Source organism: Martes martes (genome assembly GCF_963455335.1).
Source record: "Martes martes genome assembly, chromosome: 4".
Classification (NCBI taxonomy): domain Eukaryota; kingdom Metazoa; phylum Chordata; class Mammalia; order Carnivora; family Mustelidae; genus Martes; species Martes martes.
Genome location: NC_137891.1, coordinates 44,279,167 through 44,300,720, shown reverse-complemented (window position 1 = coordinate 44,300,720; position 21,554 = coordinate 44,279,167). Strand labels below are relative to the sequence as shown.

The following is a 21,554-nucleotide window of genomic DNA, read 5'->3' as shown; positions in this document are numbered from 1 at the left end:
TAGCTGCCTATTAAACATCATCTTAATGTCTCCCAGGGACGTATTTACAGCTGGACACATCACTTTCCCCTCTCAAAATCAGTCCTTATCCTCTATTCTGTATGATACGAAGAGTCACCCCCATCTACCCAGTTGTCTATACCAGAAGACTGGGAATGATCCTTACTGCCCTTCCCCCTTAACAACTGTATTCAGCTGAGGAGGTTCTGTAAATTCTTTCCTCTTAACATCTCTTAAATATACCTGATGTCCGTTGCCTTTGTGATCATTGGTATTAATGGTATTAATAGATATTAATTAGATATTAGACCTCAGTATTAATAGATATTGTACTATTGTACTTAATAGGTACTGTTTTATTTGCTGAGTGCTTAAAACGTGCCACAAATGGTCCTAAACATGCATTCCGTATTATATTAATTAAACTTCAGAATAATCTAAGAGTTTGATACTATGATTATCTGTATTTTACAAATGAAAGAAAATGGATTAGTTTGCTTGTAGTGCCAAGTAGTACAGTTTCTATAAAGCAGAGGATTTTTTGTGTTTTTTTTTTCCCAAAAAACAATCTTTTCTGTTTTATTTTATTTTTCAGCCCTAGGCAGTTGTACAGGGTTGCTTTAGCTGGAAGTTATCTTCTTGGATATTTACATTTTAAGTACATAATAAGATTTCCATCTCCAAGGACAGAGAAAAGATGTACGTTTTCTCTCAGAAGGAGTTTAAAGGCATATTTGCTCAAATCTGGAGCATTTACTATTTAAGTTTTAAAATTTAATTAATTAATTAATTATTTTTATAGAGGGAGTGTTCTGATGTTTGTCTTTCTGGCTCCTGAGCCCATGCTTTTATCTTAATTAAAAGCCACCATCATTCCTTCCATGCCAGTTAGAATGTCTTCTTGTTTATAGTATGTCTCTGTATTCTTTATTTCAAACTACAACAAAAAATTTTTGAGTTAGATGGGGATGTTTGTCTTAAATTCCTTTAGCTACACCTCTGCCAATGGCTTTTGGGCCTTTTTTGGTGTTTGACTCCATAGAACACCCTTGTTTCATTGGTCTCTCTCTCACTTCGCCAACCATCTTTCTTCTCATCACTTCCCTCATGTGTCCCTGGAACTGAAATCAGAGGTGTGTGTTTATTGACTTGTATCATGTTGGGAGCTGACATTCAAATATCAGAAGACTTCATTTTAAAATGGAGAGGGTTTCCCCCTTCGTTTAAATGTAATCATTTAAAACAAGTGACTCATATCTCTAAATGAACACCGTTGGCTGAAGTTTATTAGTGCTTGTACCCTTTCTATGGGCCTGGACTTTCCAATTTATCATATTCCCCAACACTTACTATTCTTTTCCATTAGTACCACTTCATTCCTCTTATTCAGTCTCATCAGAACTAGGGCAGGATGTTCTCAGGCTCAGCTCATGGAACCATGATTGTCCAAATTCACAAGTATTCAAAGAACAATGTATTTAATATAAAAGCATACACTATTTAGAAGGTAGTTATGGCTATAAATAGCCAACTTTTCTCTCATTAGATAGCACTGCACTTCTGAAGATGTTTTTGAAAGCCCCTCAATATCTGGATCTCACTTTTCCAACCATATCACTACTTATTCACCCTATGTTCTGGTTACACTGAACTGCTTAGTGTTCTAAAGGATCATGCTTGTTTTGCCTCAGGACATTTGCACATACTGCTTCTTCTTAAATGGATAGCTTTTCCCCCTGGATTCACTCTATATAGATTATATCTTCACCTGATTGTATCTTGGCATCTATCAGGGCTGGGTTTAGCTCAGTGGTTCTTTTTTTTTTTTTTTTAAGATTTTATTTATTTATTTGACAGAGATCACAAGTAGGCACAGAGGCAGGCAGAGAGAGAGGGGGAGAAGGAGGTCCCCTGCTGAGCAGTGAGCCCAATGTGGGACTCAGTCCTAGGACCCTGAGATCACAACCCTGTAGCTCAGTGGTTCTTAACCTTGGCTGCATATTAGAACTCAAACAGCAATTCAGTAATGTGGGACCAATGCACAGAAATCAATTGCTTTCCTATAATGTAACTATACATTATATAGTATAATGGGAATTATACTATATATAAGGGAAATTAGGGAACCAATTCCCTTTACAATAGCATCAAAAACCATAAGCTACATTGGGATAAACCTAACCAAAGAGGTTAAGGATCTGTACTCTAGGGGTGCCTGGGTAGCTCAGTAGTTAAGTGTCTGCCTTTGCTCAGGTCACGATCCCAGAGTCCTGGGATTGAGCCCCACATCAGGCTCCCTGCTCAGCGGGAAGCCTGCTTCTTCTCCCATTCCTCTTGCTTGTATCCTCTCTCACTGCCTCTCTCTCTCTCTCTCTGTCAAATAAATAAATAAATAAAATCTTTTAAAAGAAAGATCTCTACTCTAGAAACTATAGAACACTTATGAAAGAAGTTGAAAAAGACCAAGAAGATGGAAAAACATTCCATGCTCATGAATTGAAAGAATAAACATTGTTAAAATGTCTATGCTGTCCAGAGCAATCTATACTTTCAGTGCCATCCCAATCAAAATACCAATGGCATTTTTCAAAGAGCTGGAACAAACAATCTTAAAATTTGTATGGAACCAGAAAAGACCCTGAATTGCCAAGGAAATGTTGAAAAAGAAAAGCAAAGTTTGGGGGCATCATGTTTCCTGATTTCAAGCTATATTACAAAGCTGTGATCACCAAGACAACATGATACTGGCACAAAAACAGATATATAGATCAATGGAACAGAATAGAGAGCCTAGATATGGACCCTCAACTCTATGGTCAACTAATCTTTGACAAAGCAGGAAAAAAATACCCAATGGAAAAAAGATAGTTTCTTCAATAAATGGTTCTGGGAAAATTGGACAACTATATATGGAAGAATGAAATTTGACCATTATCTTACACCATATACAAAGATAAACTCGAAATGGCTGAAAGACCTCAGTGTGAGACAGGAATCCATCAAAATCCTAGAGAAGAACATAGGCTGTACCCTCTTTGACATCGGCCACAGCAACTTCTTTTAGGACACGTCTCCAAAGGTAGGGGAAACAAAAGCAAAAATGAACTTTTGGGACTTCATCAAGGTAAAAAGCTTCTTCACAGCAAAGGAAACAATTAACAAAATCAAGAGGCAGTCCACGGAATGGCAGAAGATATTTGCAAATTACATTACAGATAAAGGGCCAGTATCCAAGATCTATAAAGAACTTCTCAAACTCAACACCCCAAAACCAAATAATCAAGTCAAAAAATGGGCAGAAGACATCAATAGACACTTCTCCAAAGAAGATATATGAATGGCTAACAAAACATGAAAAATGTTCAACACCATTAGCCATCAGGGAAATTCAAATCAAAACCACATTGAGATACCACCTTACACCAGTTAGAATGGCAAAAATTAACAAAGCAGGAAACAACAAATTTTGGAGAGGATGTGGAGAAAGGGGAACCCTCCTACACTGTTAGTGGGAATGCAAGTTGGTGCAGCCACTTTGGAAAACAGTATGGAGGTTCCTTAAAAAGTTAAAAATAGAGCTATCCTATGACCCAGTAATTGCACTACTGGGTATTTACCCCCAAAGATACAGATGTAGTGAAAAGAAGGGACACATGTACCCCAATGTTCATAGCAACAAGACCACAATAGCCAAACTGTGGAAGGAGCCAAGATGCCCTTCAACAGATGAATGGATAAAGATGTGGTTCATACACACAATGGAATATTACTCAGCCACCAGAAAGGATGAATACCCAGCATTTGCATCGACATGGATGGTACTGGAGGGGATTATGCTAAGTGAAATAAGTCAAGCAGAGAAAGACAATTATCATATCATTTCACTTATATGTGGAACATAAGGAATGGCATGGTGGACATGAGGAAAAGCAAGGGAAAAATAAAGGGGGGAGAATCAGAGGAGGAGATGAAGAAGATGAGAAGCTATGGACTCCAGGAAACAAACTGAGGGTTTCAGAGTCGGGGGGATGAGGGATATGGGGTAGCCCTGTGTTGGGTATTAAGGAGGGCATGTATTGCATGGAGCACTGGGTGTTATACGCAAACAATGAATCATGGAACACTATACCAAAAACTAATGATGTACTGTATGGTGACTAACATAACATAATTAAAAAAAAAAAAGAATCTCTTTGGCATTTAAAACCTATTCTCAACTGCTAGACCAATTAAATTAGAATTTTGGGGAATTTAGGGAAAATAATTTAATTTCCTGGGCCTTAGTTAGCTTCCTCAACTGATAATAAAGTGAAGTAAAATGAGTTCCTAGGGTTGAGAATTACAGATTTTGTTCCCCATAATACTCTCGCTTATCCGCTAAACTAACTATTGCATTCATTTTCGATTTGTATTGATTTCCCCCCTTAGTTACAAGTTCCTTGAGGACAGGGACTATTTATAATCTAGGGTGATCAACCATCCTGGTTCCAGCAATGAAGGTCCTGAGTTCTGGGAAACCCTTTCAGCTCCTATCAAAGTATTTGGCACCTAGTAGGTACTCAAACGTTTGTTGACATTGAAAAAAATCATAATTGAGAAGACAGGACCAAATTTTCCTATGTTCACTCTGCTTTTGTTGGCTACTCTCCCCATGGAAACTTTCGGTCTCTTACTCCTTCTGCTTTACCAGCTTTTAGTCTGTTCATCCTGAAGCTTCTTGATCATGGTAATTTTTTTTATTTTCACTCTTGTTGAGCTCTCACCTGTATAACAAGCTATGTATGGTGTGAAAGAATGATATGATTTGCCTTAATTCTTCTAGTGATTAGAACCAATGATCTTTGATTAATAGTCTTTGTCTGTGAACCTAGAGAATGTGTGTCTATAGGAATTTTGTTTGCCTGTAGTTGTGGTTATTGAATATATGTAAATTTACTCTGGGAGACCCACTTGTAATATTGCTTAGCCCAGAGCCCACTGATGCTGTGAATCAGACAGTTGATTATACTGTGGTTTGCTAATAACAATTCTAGGACCACCACAAACCAGTTACCAGAGGGAAATAAACTTTCATCATTACCCACACAGTTTGGGTTTGATTTCTTATGTGTAGTTCTTGGAAGTACCTACTGCCACCTAATTATTTTGTTTTCAAGAATACTAATCTGTCTTCCTAGGGTGCTTTATTCATTTCTATTAAAAAACATACTTGAAAGAATACACAGTATTTTGCTATGTTCTTGGAAAGAGACAGAGAAGTATAAGACAACAATCCAGCCCACAAGGGCCTTATTATTTTCCCTTCCTCAGAAATTTGTACAAAGTATATGAGAATATGATCTTGTTATTCAGCCTTAAAGATCTCAATCTGGTGTGGGTACATAAGGGTGGGAACATTTTCTTAATGAAAGTTTGTAGAGTATTGGTTTCAGCCACTTTCTGCTGTGAGTAGGTTGTTTAAGCTAGGCAGCTGCCAAAGAATGTGTTTTTATTTAGGAACATGAAAAGTAGTACAAGCCCATCTATATAACATAACATGAAATGAATTGGTGGTAAAAACTGAGCTAATATAGAGATCCAAGTGGCGGTCTTAAACAGCTGGCAAGACTTGATTTGTATAGACATATGGTATTATATGAAATGGCATTTTAAGAAATCAAGTCCTGCTCATCATTCTTTCTCTGGAGAGGATCTCAAGGGAACTATGTATGCAGGTAACATTTAGGGGAAGGGAACCAGTGTCCCACTTTATCTGCTGCATTACTGCTTAAAGCGTAGCTCTAGCTAAGCTGGATTGTGTCAAAAAACAACCTAGAACTGAGGTTTAGATGTGCTTGTGACCAGAGTAAGAGAAAGATGTATCAGTGCTTACCTTGAGGCGGGCCCTGGTCTTTTTATCATATTAGGAGCATAGAAGAGGAAATAGTAGAAGAGAGAAAAACGTACATGTGTGGATATACTTTTGCCCATCAAGAAATTTGTCTTTTCGGATTAAGAGTATACATCACAATGAATGTTGAGTAGTATATAGAATTGTTGAATCACTATATTGTATATTGTATAACTGAAACTAACACTGTATGTTAAATGTACTGGAATTAAAATAAAAAAAAAAAGAGAAATGTGTCCTCATTGGAGTGTTCAACTTTCACCTCTCCAATTAGTAGCCCTCCTCTTGGGAGGTAGAGAGTTGTGGGGAGAAGGGGTCTGAGAACTTCTGCTCCACTGTTTGAGCTAAGGTTGGAGCTGTAACAAGAGAGAGCAGGATAGAATCAAGCCATTTGAGAAAGTAGGACTGAAGTCAACTTCAGGAAGGTGAGCTGGGAGATGCAAATTCATCCTGGTGGGTATAAAGTTTAGCACCTGGATGTCCACCAGTGAGAGCAGGATAAAAGGTAAAACTAGGGAATAAAGTGTTAGAAGCTAAGGTGAAACCCAGGAGCAATGCAGGATTAGGACCTTGGTCCAAGATTCCGGGTAAAAAGGGTCTGCATTACAATCTAGGAAGCCAGCAGCATGGACAGATCTCAGTGTCTTTTCTAATTTTCTACCCAGTATATGAACAGGCTTCAAATTTTGGTGGGTGGACTTGAGCCCAGTGGAGGCAGTGAGAAAATACACCTGGCTGGAGAAGAGAAGGCAGAAACATGAGCCAGCAATTAATGTAAGGTGGGGTGAAATTTCTTGCACTATGCTGCTCCATGGTCTAGTGTTTTCTAGATGGGTGTTAAGGAAACGTGGTACTCAGGAAAAACACTGAAAGATGCCATGGGGCAATTCCTGTTCAGATTTACTCAGGTAGAACATTCAAGGGGAAAGAACATCAGAATCTATGAGAAGTCTCAAAGCTCGCAGTCATACTCTGCCCGATGTGGTTAGCACCTCCTAGAAAACTGGCCTCAGCACCTTTGGGTTGGTACTGGTCTCCACAGTGAAGCACTTATTAACCTCATTTCCTGAACTGTATATAGTTTCTTGACTACCTGACCTTGCTTATGTCTCCATCTGCCTTGTAACCAGTACCTTTCTTTGTCTCTGATCCTTTGTTTGTCTCCTCATATCCTGGCTAAATGGGTATCTGGTAAATCTGGATAAATGTATCACTTCATTTCTAGGACCCTTCCTGTCTTTATCAGAGTCCCATGAAAAAGATCCCAGTACCTTGCTTGACACCTAATAGTTTGCTTATAAATGGAAATAGTTTTTATTCTCTTCCTTAACAATAGATCTCACAATCTTATTGGAGTCCTAGATACAAAAGCTAGATAATTATAATAATTTTGGTAGTAGTATAAATGAAGAATATACAACTGCACTATATGGCATGATCAAGTCTTGCTGGAGTGGGTTTGAGGTTTGTAGTTAAGGAAATTTTCAAGAGGAAACTATACTTGACTGGGTCTTGAAGCCTAAACAGTTGTTTCCCAGGTAGTCCATAGATGAAGGGCACTACAGACTGGAGAAAAAAAAACATAAGAGAAGGTAAGAAGAATAAAAGAACAGTTCATTTAAATACTCATCAGTAATCTCATTCAGTGGGAATTGTAGCTGGAGAGGATAGAAGGGCCCACACTACAGAAGGCTTCAGTAACATGGATAAAGTGTTTGGGCTTATTTTCCGAGGTGACGGAGAGCATTGATGGATCTTGAGGGACGCCAGGGTGTGACAAAGGTTTGTGTTACAGAATAATCACTCTGGCAGCAGCTTCTATTACATACTTGGCAGAGGCAAGAGACTAGTTAGGAATGACTAGTTAGAACGATGTTGTTTCCCTTCAGGAAAGATTATATCCATGGGGTTGGATGGGATCATTCATGATTAGTTCATAGAACAAAAAGAGAAACCAGAAAGAAAGCAACTTTTGGGAACACTGACATTTCAGTGACTGAGAACTAGCAAAGGGGAATGAGAAGTCACGGTCCCTGAGCATCATAGTGCCCTGGGAGTACTAGAGTACTAGGAAGAGTGTGGTTGACATGGTAAAATGTATTTATGAAACGTAGAGTTCCCAGGGCATAAAGAATAAATCAATCATGTGAAATTTGACAGAACCCCTGGAAAATATATATATTTTTAAAGATTTTATTTATTTATTTGACAGACAGAGATCACAAGTAGGCAGAGAGGCAGGCAGAGAGAGAGGAAGGGAAGCAGGCTTCCTGCAGAGCAGAGAGCCCGATGCAGGGCTTGATCCCAGGACCCTGGGATCCTGAGCCGAAGGCAGAGGCTTAACCCACTGAGCCACCCATGTGCCCCTGGAAAATATTTTTAATGATAAACTCAGATGTACCAAAACAAAATGCTTCACAACTCTTCAGGAATGAGGGCAACTTGTGGGAAAAAATTCTTTCTATCCTCAACGCCCACTTTAATTCTTACCTTTCAAAAAAACCTTCTGGGACTATGGCTCCCATATTTCTCTGTCATCTCTGAACTTTGACCATACTGATCATTCTATAAACTGCACATGTAATTGTTTCAGGCAAGAACCTTATAGTTCATATCCCATGTTCCTTTATATCTCTAATGAAATTGAAGGTGAATTTGGGTACACAGTAAAAGGTTTAAGTACTTACAGGATAACTATCAGAAAGGCCTCAATTTTGAATTCTACATCACTTGGTCAAGTTCTTTAGCTGCTCTAAGATTAAGTCTTCCTGTATGTACAATGGGAATAATAACACCTAGTACATAGAGTTACTTTGGGGACTAAATGAGAGACAATAAAGTACTCAGAACAGTATCTAGTACCAAAGAAGTGTTTAATAAGTGCTGTTATTTTGATGCTATGATTGCTGTCTTTTATTTTCCACAAGAACGTAAACTCCAGAAAAGCAGGGATTTTTATCTGGGTTGTTAATTGCTGTACCTCAAGTGCATGGCACCTTGTGTGTGTTTCGTTCAAGGTAGATGTCCTCCTATGCCTAAGTCCTACGCCTAGGTTTGAGTCCTGCTACTTGGAGGTAAAAGAAAGGTAAGAAGATGGAAAATCATCAGTATTGCCTGCAGTCTTCTGAAACAATTAAGTTAGAGAAATTCTAGGCATCTTACAGAATAAGGGTGCCCTCCCACATTTGCCAGGATGGTACTTCAAGTCTTCCTTCCAGCTATAAACTAGACAGATGTCATTGAACATCTGCACGTACTTAGTGTATGAACGTTCACGTCCTCTGTCTCTTTCCCACTTCTCTTTCCTTCCCTGTCTACCCAGTTAAAAAACAGAAACAGAAATGAAAACAAATCCGAAAGGGAGTGGGAAGAGGTGCCAAATAAGCGAATTAGCATTTTAAGCTCATTGTATTGTTCTGTTTGGCGCGAGGCCTGTGAGCCAGCACTTACATCCGTGACCGGGTCAGAGAACATTTTGAGGACTGTTTGTATCCGGTGGGTTCATGATCATTCTCATGTAGCTTGTTGTGTGTAAACTGGGGGCATTGCTGGAGGATGGCACTGGACAGACAGGAGGCTCATTATTGCTCTGGTACAATTTGTGTGGCCAAGCCGCTCCCGTCTCTGAGGCTGCATTATGTGAGGCGGGAGTGCCAACCCCGGACTGTGGCTGTCTGCGCTGGTCTGCACAGACAAGGGCCCCTTGGTTTTGTCCGGAGCCAGAGATTAGCGAAGTGTGCCTTTCCTCTGCTCAAACAGGTCCCCATTTTCATGGGGGCCTTACTGTTTGTTCTGAACACACTTAGCCACTTGAAACTGGTGAGCTAATGAAGCCCTCCCAGAAGTAGCTGAGTTATCTCTTTTTTTTTTTTTTAAGATTTTATTTATTTATTTGACAGACAGAGATCACAGGTAGGCAGAGAGGCAGCCAGAGAGAGAGGAAGGGAAGCAGGCTCCCTGCTGAGCAGAGAGCCTGATGCGGGGCTGGATCCCAGGACCTTGGGATCATGACCTGAGCCGAAGGCAGAAGCTTTAACCCACTGAGCCACCCAGGTGCACCAGTAGCTGGGCTATCTTTAAGGAGTAAATTAACCCTTTCTGAGCATGGGGGCTGTACATAATCCATTTTTGAAATGACTTCAATCATTACAGCCTGAAAAGTGATATAATCTCACAGGCCTGGTCTGATGTTTACTTATATAATTATGTCACTAAAGTTCAAGGATTACTTCTTTTCTTCCCCCACCCTGAAAATTACAGTTTTGAATATAGTTAGGTAATAACTCTAGTATTAAAAATATTAAAGGATGGAAGTGACCCAGAGAAAGTCCTTCATACTGACCCAGTTCAAGACGGGGAAACCAGAGACCACTGTTGCCGTCTCTTTCTCTTCCTAATTAGTGGGTCTCAGAATCCCCATAATTACGGTAAGAAGAAGCAAAGAAATGGCATATGTTGCATATATTTGAATTTATACTTGCACACTTGCCTCTGGCTCCTGTGATTCTTCATCGCTACACAAAATCAGACCCTTCCTTTATCACTTCTCCTTCTTCCCTTCCTCTAGTACACAGTGTGTGTCCTCCCTGGCTTGTTATTCCCAGTGACAGCTTCACGGCCAGCCTTTACCAGTGCACCCTTAGGAACCCCTCTTCCTTAGGGAATAAAAATCCACACTTCCAAAATGTTCACAAGATATTCTCGCAACTCGTTCGTCTTTCTTAAAAGCTTGCTCTCTTGAGGCGCCTGGGTGGCTCAGTGGGTTAAAGCCTCTGCCTTCGACTCAGGTCATGATCCCAGGATCCTGGGATTGAGTCCCGCGTCGGACTCTCTGCTTGGTGGGGATCCTGCTTCCTCCTCTCTCTCTCTGCCTGCCTCTCTGCCTGTTTGTGATCTCTGTCTGTCAAATAAATTAATAAAATCTTAAAAAAAAAAAAAAAAGCTTGCTCTCTCATTCAAGGGCATTATCCCCCTGGACACGCCTCTCAGGTGGAGGCTCATTGTCCTCCCATTGCCCTTGGTAATTCACATACAAAACACATCATACTTGTATTTCCATGCTTACCAACCATCCTCTTCAATACTGCATCTCCCTTTGCTTGTGCTCCTTCCAGGGTCAGTTGTCTTCACATGGTCATATATTTTTGCAAGATTTCCCAGGTGAGATATTTTAACAGAAGTTAATTAAGAACGCTGCCTCTTTCCAACTCAGCTTCCCTCAGGCCCTGCCTCTTCCGTCTGGTGGCATTGGCATGGCTGCAGATATTTTTGGGATCTGGCTAAGATGAGGTTGCCACAAATGGCTGACACTGACAGAGATCAAATAACACCAATCGGACAGTAATATAACAAGGGCATTATCAAGAAACTAGGTAATTAATGTCAGCAGTTCTCAAGTCATATTTAAAATTTCTGCACAAGAAAACTTGAAATGCCCTGAAATCTTACAGCTATCAAGAATCTCAAAAGAGGCTTTCTCAGTTTGGCAGTTTGAATAACATGTGATATTAGTAACTAGTTACATAGCTAAAATAAAAATTTCTAATCTATCACGTAATAAAAAACAAATACACAATGGTGACTTTAGCCTGATTCCCCCCAAACTGGAGCCTGAGTCAGAGAGCTTCTGTGCAACTTTGTAATTAAGGAATGCAAGCCCAGAGGGCAGGGGGAGGGACTGTTAGGGAGAGACAGTGGGGGCGAGAGATGCCTATAAGGGGGCTGGCTCTCTCCAAGGGTGTCACATGGCTCTGGCATGGGGGCTGTGCCCTCCAAGAAGGTATGGCCTGCACCTCCAGACCATCTTTCAGTTGGGAGAAATGAGGAAAGTTGTATTCACTAGTTTTTTCTGTCACAGGTCAAAGACACACCCTTTGGGTTCTCCTCTGAGCTGACATGTGGGAGTCTGGGCATTAACAGAATCGCAGAGCAGGTGTCAACAGAGAAACACCAGGGTGAGAAAAAGAGAAGCTGTCAAATTGCACCACATGAAGTCAGACAGCCCCCGCAGAGCTCTGAGAGACGGGCGAGGCCAAGAACACTTGAAATGATGTATTAGAAATGTCTGATGTGCAAGAGGAAAGCCAAATTTATCTTCCTCCTCTCGATAGCATATATTACAAAAGTCGTCAGATGAAGAAGTGTTCAAAGAACATCCAGCCTAAAATTATAAGGGGGAAAAAGAAGTATAGAGATGTATCAGGCAGTTAATTAATACATATAGTATATTATTTTTTATGGATATTTGGTTGTGGAGTTTGTCAGCTTTTTAGAATTTATAATTTAGTGTGATTCCTCAGTGTAAATAAATACTCAACTTTGTAACTAAATTTATGTTGGAAATTTATCTTTTTTGGGCTCATAAAACCGACTGCCCAGGGGCGCCTGGATCGCTTAGTTGGTTAGGCATCCAATTTTTGATTCTGGCTTGGGTCAAAGTCTCAGGGTTGTGGGATCAAGCCCTGCACTGGGCTCTGCACTGGTCATGGAGGCTGCTTGGGATTCTCTCTCTCCTCCCTCTGCCTCTCTTCTCTCTCTTTCTCTCTCCCTCTCTGAAAACAACAACAACAAAAATCCCTGACTGCCCAAGGGCTCATGTGTATCCTATCTTAAAACTAATAAGAAAATAAACAAACTCTTCTTTCCTTCATCCCTGTCTCCATTTGGCCCCAAGCCTTTTTCTCTTCTCTTCACTAATAAGGCTTTTTAGGGGTTGGTTCATGTTTCTTGCCTCTCCTCCCTCAGGTCCATTCCTTAAACTTCACTCCCCCACCCCAAGTTCCTATGTCCCCATTCCCCAGCAGTGCTGGGTTTAAGGTCATCAGTGGCTCTTTTGTTACCCAATTTAAAGGACATTTCTTTTTGTGTTTGTTTGTCTTTTTTTGTTGTTGTTTTATTTTTTATTAATTATTTTTATTAACATATAATGTATTATTTGCCCCAGGCATACAGGTCTGTAAATCGTCAGGCTTACACATTTCACAGCACTCACCATAGCACATACCCTCCCCAATGTTCATAACCCCACCACCCTCTCCCTGACCCCCCCCTCCCCGGCAACCCTCAGTTTGTTTTGTGACATTAAGAGTCTCTTATGGTTTGTCTCCCTCCTGATCCCATCTTGTTTCATTTTTTCCTTCCCTACTCCCCCAACCCCCCACTTTGCCTCTCAAATTCCTTATATCAGGGAGGTCATATGATAATTGTCTTTCTCTGATTGACTTATTTCGCTCAGCATAATACCCTCTAGTTCCATCCACGTCGTTGCTAATGGCAAGATTTCATTTCTCTTGATGGCTGCATAGTATTCCAGTGTGTGTGTGTGTGTGTGTGTGTGTGTGTGTGTGTGTACATATATATCTCACATCTTCTCTATCCATTCATCTGTTAACGGACATCTAGGCTCTTTCCATAGTTTGGCTATTGTGGACATTGCTGCTATAAACATTCGGGGGCACATGTCCCTTCGGATCACTACATTTGTTTCTTTAGGGTAAATACCCAGTAGTGCGGTTGCTGGGTCGTAGGGTAGCTCTATTTTCAACTTTTTGAGGAACCTCCATGCTGTTTTCCAGAGTGGCTGCACCAGCTTGCGTTCCCACCAGCAATGTAGGAGGGTTCCTACAACTTTTCATTTTATTTTTTAAGATTTTATTTATTTCAAAGGACATTTCTGTTCTTTGTCATGCATACTGTTTCTATGGAATTGCCACAGACTTTGGCCTTGGCTTCCTTATGCCCTTTTCTCCTAATTCTCTTCCTGTGCATCTGGCAGTTTCTTCACTCTTTGAATTTTGGTGTTGACCAGGCCTTCCCTCAGCCTTCTTATGCTGACCTGCCCGGTCTCTTCGGGCAGAAACCAGGATGTTCGCGGGTTCCTGTTACATCCACTTACATCCAGTCAGTCACCTCTGGCCCTGTGACATGTTCTAGGAAGAAAGTGCTCTGTGCTAAAGTCACAGGTCAGGGAACTGATTTGTTTTTTGACTGCGTGTAATGTCCCTTTATATGGGATGGAACTGTACTTCCTTTCTCTACTGCCACTACCTGGATATTGGCAGGAGCTCCCTAACTGTTCTTCTTTCCACCAGTCTTGTGTGTCTTCCACATAACCCCCAGAGTGATTGCTTAAAAAACAAATCTCATCACCTTGCTTCCATTAGAAAAAAATGTAATGACTTCTCTAACATTAAGGATAATATTAAGGTTGCTTTCAAAAGTCTTCATCAAAAATGTGTAAGTTCTATAGTTTTATAAACAATGTAAAATGTGAAAAAAGTTTCAAAGATGTGTAAAAGATGTATAATCCTCTTTCTTGGAATTTTGCCTAAAAGCATTACATAAAAATATATGCCTATAACCTGTTCGTCATGTCTAACAATATATAATGGACATGTCTCCAGGTTAATGGATATGGGTCTAATTCATTCTTTTTTTTTTTTTTAAGATTTTATTTATTTATTTATTTGACACAGAGAGAGATCACAAGTAGGCAGAGAGGCAGGCACAGAGAGAGAGGGAGAAGCAGGTTCCCCGCTGAGCAGAGAGCCCGACGTGGGGCTCGATCCCAGGACCCTGAGATCATGACCTGAGCCGAAGGCAGACGCTTAACCCACTGAGCCACCCAGGCACCCCTAATTCATTCTTTTTAATAGCTACATTATATTCCATAGTTCTGTTATACCGTAATTCATCTAATGGTCTCCATATTGATGACTATTCAGCTCATTTCCATTAAGATGCGCAGCTGCTAGGCTGATTGTTGGGATTCAATATTCTTATTTTCCTACTGTCCTAATGTCTTCATTCTAAATATTTCTACCACCTCCTCTGAGTCAGAAAATATCCGATTATTTTAAAACAGAGAAAGAGAGGGGGCTCCGTCAGTGAAGCATCTGCCTTCAGCTCACTTCATGACCCAGCCCCGCCTAGGGCTCCCTGCTCAGTGGGGAGCTTGCTTCTCCCTCTTCCTTTGCCCCTCCCCCTGACTTATGGTCTGCCTTTCTCTCCCAAATAAATGAATAAAATCTTTTAAAAATGCTATAAAAATAGAGAAAGAGAAAAGGAGAAGCTGGGGAGGAGAGAAAGGAGGAGAGAGACAGTGAGGGAAGAAGACAGTGAGGGAGAGCAGAACAGCACAAAACCTTTTTTCATTATGTAGCGTTTTCTCCTTTTTAACTATTAACCTGGAAAAGTACCGCAGGATCACCTTCCCTTCCATTTCCTTTGTCCACACAAGCGGCCCTTTCATTTCCATGAAAAAGGCTAGTCATAAGAGCCTTAAGTCAGTGATTAAGGAATGCAGCACAGGATTGGCTTTCATTTCCTTTCTTTGAGTTTTGTTGTTGGGGCTTTCTCTAAATTCCAAACACTTTCTCTTACCCTTCTGGGATTATTGGTGCTTAGTCCTCCCTCTTTGGAATGAGAACTTTTAAGTGCTTCTATCTTTAGCAATTCTGGGCTCAGAATAAGTTCTGAAATGCACACAAAATTACTTTTGATCCTTAATATTCATGACATCACATTGCCTCCACTTCCACTGCCAGCCCCTAGGCATTTATAAGAAATAATTAAGCTTTTGTTATTGGCTTTTACTCCTATGAAGTATCTTTACTGTGGGGGTGTCATTTGGATAATGCTACAATTTATCAAGTGGCATGACTTAACTAGGATTAGAATCTCGGCTTTAGTTTTAGAATAAAACCAGGGGGCAGGCGGGGAGGTGACAAACACCGCCTCCCCCCCACGCCCCCAGTTGAATAGATTATTAGCGTCTATCTCAAATCCTAGAGTTCCTCTATCTTATCCAAAGGCAACAATTTGTCTGTGGGCCCAGCATCTAGAACTGAAAAGGAACGTTTGTTTTCTGCTTATCAACTTAAATTGAATACAGTGCTTTAACGTGATTTTGAGAAATGAGTATTTTCGAGATTGACCAAACTAAAAGCTTCCTGTTTTTGCAGAAGATAAGGGAAAGCTATCTATGCTTTCCTAAAGGGGCAGTCACAGCTCACAAATAAGGGGTGTTGATCGTCCAGCAGGGGGCACCTTTTTCTAATTTGCATAGAGTGGGGAGCGATCTAGCACCAGCTTCAGTTAGCTGCGGGCTGGGCGCCAAGACCGGGGTCTTTCCATGAGCCGGTCAGCCTAGGTTCAGCCTTCTTGATATTTTTGTAAATATCTTCTTTCTTGTGTACTAGAAATTGGAGAGATTAATGAGACAGTTCGGTTATTATTTCGTATAGAAACTCAATTCGCAGAGTTTTTAAAGACTGACCACGGTTCTAGGGGGAGTAAAACCCGTGCTTCTGAGTCCTAGCTGCCTGACCTTAGCATAAACAGGTGAGTCCCTAAGCCAGCAGAACATGGAGGCTCCAACAGAGTGGCTCTCTATGTGTAACCCCAGCACCTGATCCCCAACTTCCAACACATTACTTAATTTTTAGACGTGATCTTTTGCAATTCCAGGCTTCTTGGATTTTTCTGAATAATTGCTATGATGTAAATCCAGATCAAATGGCTGACAGGGAAATAAAAATCTGTATCTTAAAGTATCAAACATTGTCTTCTCTGTGATAAACAGTTCTCTTTCTCACCAGTAGTGACAGTGTGACTTTCTAGCCATTTCAACCAAGAGATTAGATCAGGAGCAGAGGCAGAGACTCAGTGACCTACCAGGCTTGGTGTTCCCCCTCCCTCATGGGTCAGGCACTGTGTTAGGGAAGCCATTTGCCTTGCGGCTGGCCTGGAGTTTAGGGGCAAGGGGAAGGGTGGGAAATGTGTGACATTGTGCTCAGGGTCCCTCAAAGTCTGGTGGTGTTCACAAACCCTGAAGCTAGTGACGGTGTTGATGTGGGAATAAAGAGTCCATTCTGTTTCTGTACTATAAGAGCCATTACTACACCTACAAAACATGTTTTCTTAAAAACCATCTTTCAATCCTTCAGAAAGTGACCATTCTTTTGTGGTTACATCAGACTTGCCTTACCAATACATGATTTTTTTTTTCAATATATGATTTTTGATCTTTAAAAATAATCACCCCTCTAAAGACCTTAAGGTTTGGGCTCTGTCCTCCAATCTCTCTCTCTTTCTCTCCTCTCTCTCTTCCTCTCGCTCTCCCTTTCCCCTTTGCTTCTGTTTCTATCCTATCTCTGTTTCCTTTCCTTCTCTATCTCCTTTTCTTTGCTGTTTCTTTCCTATCCCCCTTTGGCACCCTTTGGCCTGATATTTATTTTGTTTTTATTTCTTGATCCTTCTTTTTGTCCTCTTGCTTCTCTTCTAGTCAAAGTTAGATTAGGTAATACAAATATTTATTAGCATTTGCAGTATTTCCCCCCCAGATAATAGAATTAGAGAGTTGTAATCCTACTCTTAATTTATGAAATACCCTGTTTCATAAACATGGAGAAGAGTATAGATAATTCTGGTAATTTGTAAGTGACTCGAACTAGTTAATATTTTCATCATTTTTGAAGTGTTTGCCTTATTTTAGCTGGGTGAGTGTGCATGTATGAAAATGTGTATGTGGCTTATTTTGTGACCCAGAATAATAAAAGGATGAGACAGAATAAGAAAACTTTACCCAGGCCCCTGTACATTTTGGAGGTGTGTGTGTGGGAGGATGGCTTGGGTTTTCTGGTTCTTATTTGTGGAAAGAGTATTTTAAAGCACTGTTTATCTGTGTTCACCCATTCCTCATGGCCGTCTTAGCAAAGAAGCGGATTCTGGCTGAGGGTGAAGGACGCTGTTGCTCAAAGGGAAAGCTCAGTATCGGTGTCAGATGAGAGGAAGGAAATGGCTACAACAGTATTTCTGTTTCTTGAGGTTGTTTTTGTAGAATCTACTGAAGTAATATTTTACATTTTTAGGTTTAGAGAGCTCTTAAAGATTTGGATTAAACATGTTTTACATGATTATCCTGATTTTAATTTAATAAGAGTATGAGATCTGAAGAAATTTTGTTTTTGAATGGATTTTGCTATATATAGATATTGCGGGGGATTAAAGAAAGACAGGGAGAGAGAGGGAGAGGGAAACTGGAAGGAGGGAGAGAGGGAAAGAGGAAAGAGAGAGAGAGAGGCAGACAGAGAAAGGAATTAATAAAGCAAACAGATAAATAGTTGGCTGTTCACTAGGCAAGAGGTGAGGATCTCACTGCTTCTAGGTCTGTCTATACATTTTCTGTTGCAGATAGAATACAAATGTAGCCAAATAGGGCAACTCTTAGCCTGTTGATATTTATCGCATTTATCAAAATTTCTTGTGCATATAATTCTTCCATCTTTTGTTAAAGATGCTGTGTGTAATATTCCTTTGCCCCCATCATTGATTTAGTAGATCTGGTTGATCTTCTGAAATATGGGCCACATTTTTTTCTTACCTGGAAACACTCAGCATTCTGTCTCTTGATAGGTAATATTTTCAGGTAACTCATTCTGAAAATGAAAGGGAAAAGCTATTTTCTAGCTTTCTGTGTGACTGATATAATGTACAATTTTTACAAAGTTGCATAAGCTATAAATGCCAGGAGAGGCTTGTTGGGGGGGAGGGTGAGGGAACACTTAACATCATCCTTCCTAACAACCAGAATGCTGCCTCTCATCCTGTATGTATGAAATTCTAGAGTAGCGTCTGCCACTGAACCTTTTAGAATCACTTTTTATTTATTTTCACCAGACATTTAGGAATACATTGTAAGTAAATAGCAATCCAGATTTTTTTAAATTAAAAAAAATTTTTTTAAAGGTTATTTATTTATTCATTTGACAGAGGGAGGCACAGCGAGAGGGGGAACACAGGCAGGGGAAGTGTGAGAGGGAGAAGCAGGCTTCCTGCCAAGCAGGTAGCACCATGCAGGGCTGGATCCCAGGACCCTGGGATCATGATCAGAACTGAAGGCAGACATTTAATGAATAAGCCAGGTGCCCCTAGATGGGTTTTTAAAAATAAAGAAGGGATGGTCACTGGTAAACATTTTATGTATTTTAATTAAAGCTAAAATGTCTTGTAGTGCTTGAAAAACATATTTGATGTATAACTACCGCTTATTTATTAAAAAAGAAATTTTTAAACTTAATTTTAAAACAGTAAAAGTTAAACAGTAAAAAAGTATTTATCCTAGAACCATACTGTGAATAATGAATTAACCTCATATGCAGGTAATCTAGATTCTATTGCTACCTCCTTCCTCAAGTCCATTTGTACCTTCTAAAATACATTATGTTCAATCAAATGCTTATCAATAAATTGTATAGACTTGGATGGATATGTCAGAACCTAGCTTAACTAGCCATGACCAGCAAGATCACTTTAATGAGCTCGTACTCACATGTATTTTGGTCACATGTAAACCACTAGTGGTCATTTAGACATGTCTAAGAAAATTATCTATTTGTATGTAACATACAAACTATGTACGCAGTGGTATCAATGAGGAATAAAAATGAACAGTTATGGGTTACTCCTTACCTACTCTTCGAATAAACAAAGTTGATTATTTTTTTCACTCTAAGAAACTAGAGCTGAAATAGGTTGGGATCCAGAATGGGAAGTGCCTTGGTTTACACGTCACCCTGCTACTGTGACACAGTCTGAGATCAGCCAGCCAGCCGCTAGCCAGGCAGCCTTGAGTGTGTGTCTTTCTTGCCCCAGCTTTCCTGACCCTTGTCAGCAGTAATGCTGCTAGTCCTGCCTACCCCACAGATGCTACTGTGCCAATCAAATGATCCCAAAAAACTGTAGAATTGCTTCTCGAAGTGTGTGTGGAGATATTTTGCCTTAGGTTGGTATCACTTTTACCAGGAAGATTCTCTGGACCAGTCTTTTCTTGTAGACATCTCTATAATCCAGGGGAAAGGTAGTGGTCCCAAAATAATGGTTTTTAGAACTGAAATTGAAATATGAACTAAATGAGGGAATTTCTAGTTACTTAGGATAGTAACTCTAGAATCTCACTGAGAAAGTGGAATAATTAAGTCGTAATTTCTTTAGTCACTAAAAAAATATCCATTCTGCTTTGTAGTGGACTGTATCTTGGAGTTTTAAGAAGGTCCTAATTACTTGGGTCTGCTTGACAGGGTTGGCCTTTGCAATTCTTTCATCTGTGCATCCTGTGTTTGGTTTATACGGGTCTCTGTTTCCTGCCATCATTTATGCCATATTTGGAATGGGACGTCATGTTGCCACAGGTAATAATTTCTCTCTCTGTTTATGCTTCTCATGCTACTAATGGAAAGCACTCAGAAGTGATCATTAGAGGGGTGCCTGGGTGGCACATTGGGTTAAGCTTGCAACTCTTGGTTTCAGCTCAGGCTGTAATTCAAGGTCATGAGATCAAGCCCCACACTGGGGCTCCACACTGAGCACGGAGACTGCTTAAGACCCTTACTCCCTGCCCTCCATGCTTGTGCGAGTGCATACACGCAATCTCGCTTCCTAAGACAAATAACGTAAATAATTTAAAAAAAATGCTCGTTAGTTACTGATTACATTTCCAAAGCAATTCTAACTTTACTTCTGAAAACCTCAGCAAATATTAGAACCTGACATTTAACTCTCTGTGCCTCACTCAATATGTACTGTGACTTATTGCTATATTATTATGTAATCAAGATTATTTTAAAAATTCTTTGCATTTTTAAGTTGTAAAAAGGTCATAAGTGAAGGGCATACATTCTGAATTTACAATGAAATGAGAGAAGGTAAGCTCTTTAAGGGAAAGAAAAAACTATTGAATTTATTTACTCAAATGTTAAAAAACATTTTTTATATAGTTGGTACTTAGACTCAATGATCTTTTAGGTTTCGTCCAAGCTAGAGTCCATAATGCCCTTTATTCATTTTAATTTTTTAAATTTTTTTATTATGTTTAGTTAGCCACTGTGTCAAAGAAAGGGTGGAAGACATGAATAGACACTTCTCTGAAGAAGACATACAAATGGCTAACAGACATATAATGCCCTTTAATTGTATATCTCTTACCTTGGCTATCTCTGCCTTACTAAATAAAATGTGAACTATCACAAATAGTCTGATAATAGAACAAACTGGTTAAAAACTTGGTTGTAGCATGAGATGGTTCTGGGTATATGTCTTATTTGTTGTTTGCTATCTGCATGACCTTGGACAACATTTCAAAGGCTTATTTGCTGCTTTCTGGATAGTGAAATAAAAAAAATTCATATGACTATAATTAGAATTAGATCAGATAATTGATGTAGAGTGTCTAATTTAGTACTTGCTACGTAAGAGTTAGTAAGTTAGTTATTATTATTACAGAAATGATACCTTATTCTTAAATATTAAGGTAATAATGATAAAAATACTTTTAACTAGAAATATCCATAGAGGCATTTCTATTTATTTTGTATGCTTAAGATCTCAGCCTGTAAGTATGTGTCTATTTCTTCACTGGTCAGTTTGTGTCACTGACCACGTTGGTTTCCTATTTCCAATATAATAAGTTACCAGGAGCTTAGTGGCTTGAAACAAGATAAATTTATTATCCTATAGTTTTAGAAGTCAGAAGTCTGAAATGAGTTGCATGGAGCTAATACTGAAGGGGAAGAGTTCACAGTTAACCACTGAGCCTGGTGAGGTTTTCATAATTATCATCTCATTTATGTTTCCCCCAAGCCCTGAAAGATAGGTATTATCATCTGCA

General features: G+C 39.8%; 1 protein-coding gene and 1 long non-coding RNA gene across 2 annotated transcripts in view; one reads left to right on the top strand and one right to left on the bottom strand.

Annotated features, from left to right (window-relative positions):
* Positions 1-11,133, bottom strand: part of LOC308341829 — a 32,885-nt gene extending 21,752 nt beyond the window's left edge. The window contains exon 1 of the long non-coding RNA XR_013966728.1: positions 10,956-11,133. This is a non-coding gene — a long non-coding RNA (uncharacterized lncRNA). The remainder of the gene's footprint in view (positions 1-10,955) is intronic.
* Positions 1-21,554, top strand: part of SLC26A7 (solute carrier family 26 member 7) — a gene marked incomplete at its 5' end in the record, with an annotated part of 123,933 nt that overhangs the window by 8,661 nt on the left and 93,718 nt on the right. Inside the window, one exon of the mRNA XM_080801856.1 lies at positions 19,969-20,079. Within this exon, the coding sequence (XP_080657982.1) occupies positions 19,969-20,079 (111 nt within the window). The remainder of the gene's footprint in view (positions 1-19,968; positions 20,080-21,554) is intronic.